Source organism: Alligator sinensis, unplaced genomic scaffold (genome assembly GCF_000455745.1).
Source record: "Alligator sinensis unplaced genomic scaffold, ASM45574v1 scaffold1052_1, whole genome shotgun sequence".
Classification (NCBI taxonomy): domain Eukaryota; kingdom Metazoa; phylum Chordata; order Crocodylia; family Alligatoridae; genus Alligator; species Alligator sinensis.
Genome location: NW_005842971.1, coordinates 94,705 through 101,836, shown reverse-complemented (window position 1 = coordinate 101,836; position 7,132 = coordinate 94,705). Strand labels below are relative to the sequence as shown.

Here is a 7,132-nt window from a genome sequence, read left to right as displayed (position 1 = left end):
GAAAGAGTTTTTTTTTAACAAGTAAAGCAAAGGACCATGCAAGCCTTTCTGGATAATCCAAAATTGTTTGAAATCGCCCAGTCTGTCATCTGGAACTGTGTTTTGGTAAAGTTGTTATGGAACTATTTGCTCATTTTACACCTGTTTCTCGGAACAAATATGACTTCCTCTCATTTTTATCTCTAGCTGGTTTGACTCAGCCTGATTTTAGACTGATGTTGATTTACCATGATTGCTATTCAATAGCTAGCCACAAAAATAAATAAAAGATTAACACAAACTGGGAACATGTATGATAAATAAAAAGTTTGATTGAGAAGTTTATTTTCTCATTAATCTTTGCACCAAATTCCTGCAGAATTTTGTGTGCTCATGAAAGGGAGAATTAAATATAGATCCCCTCTTTTCCTCAATTAGTTTATACTGTAAGAGATTGGAAAGAGGGAAACCATATTCCTGATTGTAGGATTGCACCCTAGTTTCGTTATCATGTATGCTGTATTTACATTTTGTTATTAAACTACCTTACTTAAGTCAATCATTTCCACCCTCATTAGACCAGCCTAAAAAATATAGTAGCTTGTGCAAGGGGTTATTACTCAGCTAATAATAAGAGTGTAATAACTCATTAGCACAGATGACTTGCACAAGAAAAAAATCAGCCACAGAATGCAATTTTCATTATTTTATATTGTAGATACTTTTGTAAAATAATAAGAATAATAAAAATCAGTGATAGGCTGAGGAGAAGGTGAATAGAAGAGTATTTATTTTTTTCTAAGCTGTAAAAATGCTTAGCAAAATGTTTGGAATAATTGTTTGAATTCAATTATAAACAGAACTGAATAGTGCAACAGGGAAGTTAATGAAAGCCTCTCCCTCTGACCTGTATTTCTGCAAAAGTGTTTTGGAGATTTGCATTAGATATTTTGAAGTACTAAGAATGGTCAGTTCTCCAACTGCACTTTTCCTATGTGCACCACTAGGTTTAAGACACCGGTATCAATGAGAAACATAAACTGCAGCTGTCTTAACATTGGGACATAGTGGACCTCATCTGCAGTAATTAATGCTAATCTTTGTAATTATTCTAGATGATATGTTAGACTGGACAAGAGAAAAGAAATAAAAACTTGTTCTTTAATGATCACTCCACATTTTAAAACTAGAAAACCCAGGGGAGTATTTGGTTGTACAGAGACAACCCTTGGAGGGAGGTATTACAGAACTGGTTCCCTTGAAAGCACAAAATGAAACACTTTTAAGTGCTGTTATTTCATAATGAAATAATACAACTAAAGAATTCACTTTGGCTTTCAGCATAGTCCAAGAGAGGCTGAGGAAATTAACAAGATAAAAGCACAGGGTTGAAAACCACTGTTTCCAACAGACACTGCTTTTTATTAGTAAAGGTCAGGCTTGTTGTCAGTTGTCACCTACCACTCACCTTGTAGCAAAATGCCAGAGCATCTCTCTGCCTTCTCTCTCCATCTTCCTGTATAATTTCTATTATATCAATGAAGTGTAAAAGCCTCAGCCTGTTTGTCCGACTTGTGCTGTGAGTGTTCCATGAAATCCTCTCCCCTCCTGCATGTCTGTGCCTCGCTTTCTCTCTATACAGATGCAGTAAATTAAAGAACTGGAGAACAGGGTTTCAGTAGAAGTTGGGAATTTTTTTCTTTTACTTCTTACTATGCATAAGAGTTTTTGGAAGGGCAGAAGCACAAGAGCTACATTCAGGAGATTTTATGGAAGCCCTGTATGTGCAGGATGGGTCTAAGATCTAGTCAGCCATAGGCTGGGATAGAAGCAAGTCATATGATGCATATGAGTCATATGATCATGTTGATCATAAGCAGTTCACAAGATTCCCTTGATGCCAATTGGCAGAAATGGCTGATCTTTCAGGTGGTGCCTCCTCCCTCTCTGCATTCGACCTATGTCACGGACAATGCAATTATTCATGTAAACAAGGATTTTCTTGTTGCATAAAGGGTGTATCTGCCCTACAGTAAGGGATCACTTCTTGATATCATAACCCCCACCTGGCAACTGAAGTAAAAAATACATATTATCCTATTTTTGCTGGCCTATGGGCACATCCACACGTTGCCCTACGGTGACATTGTTACTGCACTGTGCTTTAGTTCTTCCTTTTGGACACACCCTATTTACTGAATTTATAACCATGCCAACCATTCAATAAAAAAACCCAAAACAACCCAAAAACCATCTTCTGTTGAAACAACATCTGTCTCGCTCTTCACACTCTAGCCCGGATAATTAAGATTTGTTTAGTTATGTGACAATAAGGAGCATTTCTCAGGATGTTTGACATTGTAGGACAGCTGTTCATCACAGAGGTTTGTACTCATCTGTGGATTAAAACACCCCAAAAGTATCCTGTATTTCTTTTCAATTCCCTCAGCACTTTTTTGAAAACCTATCTTTCCGAGGAAGAATGTCACAGCCTAGATTTAGACAGCTCTTTGGTGATGTCTGACTGAATTTTTAACTTTTAAACTCAAAGGGTGCCTATACATGAGCAGGGAGGGAAGCTGCTCCGACACGCTGTAATTCCAGTGCATTGGAGCAATCGAGTCTGCTGGAGCGTGGCAATTATCACACTCCAGCAGCCTCCTGCGTCTTGTGTATCAGCATCCCTGCACTTCAAAATGGCGGTGGGGGCGCTTTATACCAGCAGACTTCTACTGATACCAGTGCCAGTGAGATCAAACTTGGCCTTAACTGTGTGATTTTTATTGTAAAACTAGTGTCTATAGTAAAGTTTGCATTCTTGCTGACAAAGGGTTGAATTTTTAAAAAGCTCAAAAATGGGGATTCAACCATTTGCTTGAGTATCATCACATCAGGTGCTTTAGTAACTGTACATGCCGCCCTGTACCAAAGGGGGGAGAAAATATCCCCACTCTCAGGATGCTGAGCCACTCTTTGAAGACTATTTGTGTCCAATGGATAGAATGGTCTCCACGGACTTCGCAGAGACTTCTCACTGGGTAAACTGAATGCTGCGTCTAGGCCTGCTAATGCTTCTACAAGAGAAGTGCATCAGCTGAGGCTGAATACTTCTTACTAAGGTAGCAGTAGCAAAACCTAGGTCCCTGGTTAAGTCTAGTTATTGTTAATCAACTCTACCGCTTTAACATGGTTTGTTATATACTAATGATGTGGTGCAATAAATTTTGCAAAAAACCCCCCGACATTGTAGTGCTTTGCAAATGACTCTGTTGGGACTTATGCACACAGCTGAGAGTGGCTGCACAAGGTGACGTATCTTACCAAGCAGCTGATTCAATGCAATGGAAGTGGTTAACCAATATCAGGTAGACCACACAAAGTGCCATACTCTGAAATGTGACTCATCATTCTTCCTGCATGAATGGTCAAACTTGGGCTCCCTTATGGTTTTAGTAGTACTGTCAAGCAAACCATTAATATGACAGGGGGTACATCTACACCAGATGCTCATTGTGCAGGAGCTGAAAAATATTGCATAGTAGCGTGTCACAGCACAGCCAGTGCTAATATGCTACAGCACAGAATTATTAGGCTACTGCACAGTAGTGTCACCAAAAAGACATTTGCAGGTGCTACTATGCAGTAACTCTGGTAGTATGCATTAACTCTATGCAGTAATTGCTAAGCAAAGTACTATATAAATGAGCATAGTACCTCGTGTAAGCATGCCCAGTATTCTCCAGATGTGCACTAGTTTCAGGCTCTGTCACAAGCTACTGGTGATCTCCATACAGGTAATATGCAATAATATAAAGCTTTGGGATGGATAGGTTTTTTGGAGGGTTGATAAAATTGTATTAATTCATAAAGAAAGTGATCAAGTGGGACTAATTCACTGCTAATGTTATAGATACTTTTTAAGCCAGTAGCCCAGAAGCCATTCCTTCCATGAGAGCTCCATTAATCATCATTAAGGGGAAGACTACCAGGGGGCTGGGAGACCCAAGTTCTAGGCACCTTTTACCAATAAGGAATTTGAACCTGCATCACAGTAATATACTCTAGCCACTCTACTGTGGGCTGGTCATTAGCCAAAAACACTCTCTAGCCTTGACTTTGACCCCTAGTTAGCTAGGAGGGAAAGATATGTGGGGCCAGGTGAAGCAGTACAAGCCAGATGTAGTGTAGCTCAGTGAGAGGAACTGGCATGAAACTATCCAACTATCTGTTTTATGCAAAGTACAACAAAAAAAGCCGGTGACATAGAGGCCAGAACCCAAGGCTCCATCTCTTCCAAGGCAGCATTCCCCTCTTTAAGTCACTTCACTTTCAGCTTACTTCAGACCTCCTGTTCCTAATCCAGGGTGTCAGGACCTAAACTGAGCCCTGGTCTGAGGGCTGCACCAGGGCTGACCTCCTACAGAGCACCCACAGTGCTGGATCCTGTATGCATGCTGCACACGCCAGTCTCTGAGATTGGCACAGGGTGTGTGCTGCCCATGGCACATGGACCGGACCAGGCAGCACAGGGGGTCAGTCCAGGATACCACATTCAGCCTGTGCCCTGGACCCCTGTGCTACATGCAACACCACATCTAGTCCACATGTGGTGGGAAGCACATGTCCCATGCCAGCCCCAGGGGCAACATGCATAGTGAGTCCTGTCCCCAGCTGGTCCAGCATGCAGCACATAGGGCTGAATGAACCAACGCACACTGCACAAAGCACAGGGAGACAGCATGGGGTGCGTGGTCTGTGCAACACCCTGTTGACTGGCCCTGCACATGGACTCTGGGTCTGGCAGGGTGAGTGCACTCCACATGCCAGCCCCTGTGGCACTTGTAGTGTGCAAGGGCTGCATGCAGCCCCCCCAGACCAACCCCTTGTGCTGTCTGTAGTATGCACAGCGCTGGGTCCACCTTATGCACCGGCTGGGGCTGGTTCAGCGACCCATGGGCCAGATCATACATCTCCACGGGCCAGATGTTTGACCCCCGCTGTCCTAATCAGTGACCCACTGGCCTAAAAGATGGGAGGTCTTCCTCTTTCTCCCCTCATTCTGACGTAGATGCATGGGAAAAGATTTCAAACTTGTATGAAAGTCAGGAATTGCACTTATACAGGTACGATAAAAAAGGATTTAGCCCATTCTGGATGTGGCCCAAGGTACCATTATACCCTGCACAAGGTTACCCTCCCTTCCTTCTGAAGCACCCACATGCAGAAACATTTACTCAGTTAATCCATACATCATATCCTCCTGCACTGGTCACCACCCCGTCCTCTAGGTAGAAATACTATGCTGTGTACTGACATGCCGCCATCCCATGCAACTGAAAGTGACTCGGCACCCTGCCCCTCAGAAGGGATTTTCTCCAGGTCAATGAGCAAGAAAAAAATAAATTAAGGAGACTAAGGGGGAGTTGTGTGAATGATTGCTAAGCTGATGTGTTCTCATCATCTCAGAAAACACAGCCAAAATTAGTGTACAATCTTCCAGTAAAACAATTAACAAACAGAAGACCGCTGTAAAATCCTAGGTCAGATCATTTCCCCCCATGCAAATGAGAAGCTGGAACAGCGAAAAGACCCCCTAGTACTGGGCCCTGTCACAATGAGGGTCTGGGCATACATCTTCTCTGAAATTCTCAGCACTAGTTGCCCAGCTGTTACCATTGTTAAGCCCTCTCTCCGCTCTTTGGTGAGATCCCTGTGTGTCTGGGATCGCGGCTGTGCTTGGCAGTACTGTGCACAGACCTGCTCGTTCTGCTGCCTCTCTCTCATTCAACAGAAGCTGATCTGTGCTTCAGCCCCTCGGAGCCCTTTGCTAACACCATTCTTTGGGTGATGCTTTTCACCTGCACATCCCCACTTCCCCACCCGTGTGTCCGTTCTCTCCCTTCACTCTGACCGCCCCCATCAAATGTTCTGCTACCTGACTTCTCTTCTCCACAGAGCCACTGTCTTCCTTCATGCTCCCAGTTTTTCCTCTTTGCCACAATTTCTCCTGAATGCCCCAGCTCCTTGTCCCAAGCCCTTCACACTGCCGGCCCTTTTGAAGGCTCTCAGCGACCCCCTTTTCCCCATCCCTGTACTCTGCCCAGATTCTCTCAAGATCCTCCACCGCTGCCACCCCGCCCTGCCCCTCCCCAAGCAGTCTGCCTAGCTTTCTTCCCCCTCGGGCCCCTCACGTTTCCCAACCCTCCTCCTCTTGCCCACGTCTTCTCCTCATGTGCAGCTCTTCATCCTAAAGTCCTCCATATGGTGTGCCCCTACCCCACCTGTACCAGTGCATTGCCCTGGTGTGCCCCTACCCCACCCTGTATACCGGTGCTTGACCCCAGTGTGGGGGCACACCACCCCACACCGGTGCCTGCCCCGGGTGTGCCCCTACCCTATACTGGTGCCTGTCCCTGGTTGGAGGGTTGATAAAACTGTATTAATTCATAAAGAAAGTGATCAAGTGGGACTAAATCACTGCTAACGTTGCATATACTTTCTACGCCAGTAGCCCATTCCTTCCATGAGAGCTCCACTAACCAACGCTAAGGGGAAGACCTACTCCACCCCATACTGGTGCCTGGCCCGGGTGTGCCCCTACCCTATACCAGTGCCCAATCCTGCTGCCTGTCCCCAGTGTGCCCCTACCTATACCTGTCCCCGGTGTACCCCTACCCCATACTGGTGCCCTATACTGGTGCCTGTCCCTGGTGTGTCTCTACCCTATCCCTGGTGTGCCCCTACCTATATATGTCCCCGGTGGGCCCCTACCCTATACCAGTGCCCAATCCTGCTGCCTGTCCCTAGTGTGCCCCTACCTATCCCTGCCTCCAGTGTGACCCTACCCTATACCGGTGCCCAATCCTGATGCCTGTCCCCGGTGTGTCCCTACCTATACCTGTCCCCGGTGCGCCCCCACACCGCCCCGTAGAGGTGCCCGCTACCTCTCCGGATGCGGGCGCCCGACGTGCCCCTCGCCACCCGCACCTACCAGCAGCGGCGACCAGCAGGCCAGGAGCACGCACATGATGCCCAGCAGCTGGATGAGCGTCTCGGTGGCGATGCGGCCCCACTGCTTGCCGGCCCGCGACGCCGTCACCTTGGCGCGGCAGCGCGACACCAGCGCCGCGATGGTGGCCACGTTGCAGGCGGC

At 46.2% G+C, this 7,132-nt stretch overlaps 1 protein-coding gene across 1 annotated transcript in view; it reads right to left on the bottom strand.

The window, feature by feature from the left end:
• PTGER3 (prostaglandin E receptor 3) overlaps positions 1–7,132 on the bottom strand; it is a gene marked incomplete at its 5' end in the record, with an annotated part of 14,417 nt that extends 7,285 nt beyond the window's left edge. The window contains one exon of the mRNA XM_014526199.2: positions 6,971–7,132. Within this exon, the coding sequence (XP_014381685.1) occupies positions 6,971–7,132 (162 nt within the window). The remainder of the gene's footprint in view (positions 1–6,970) is intronic.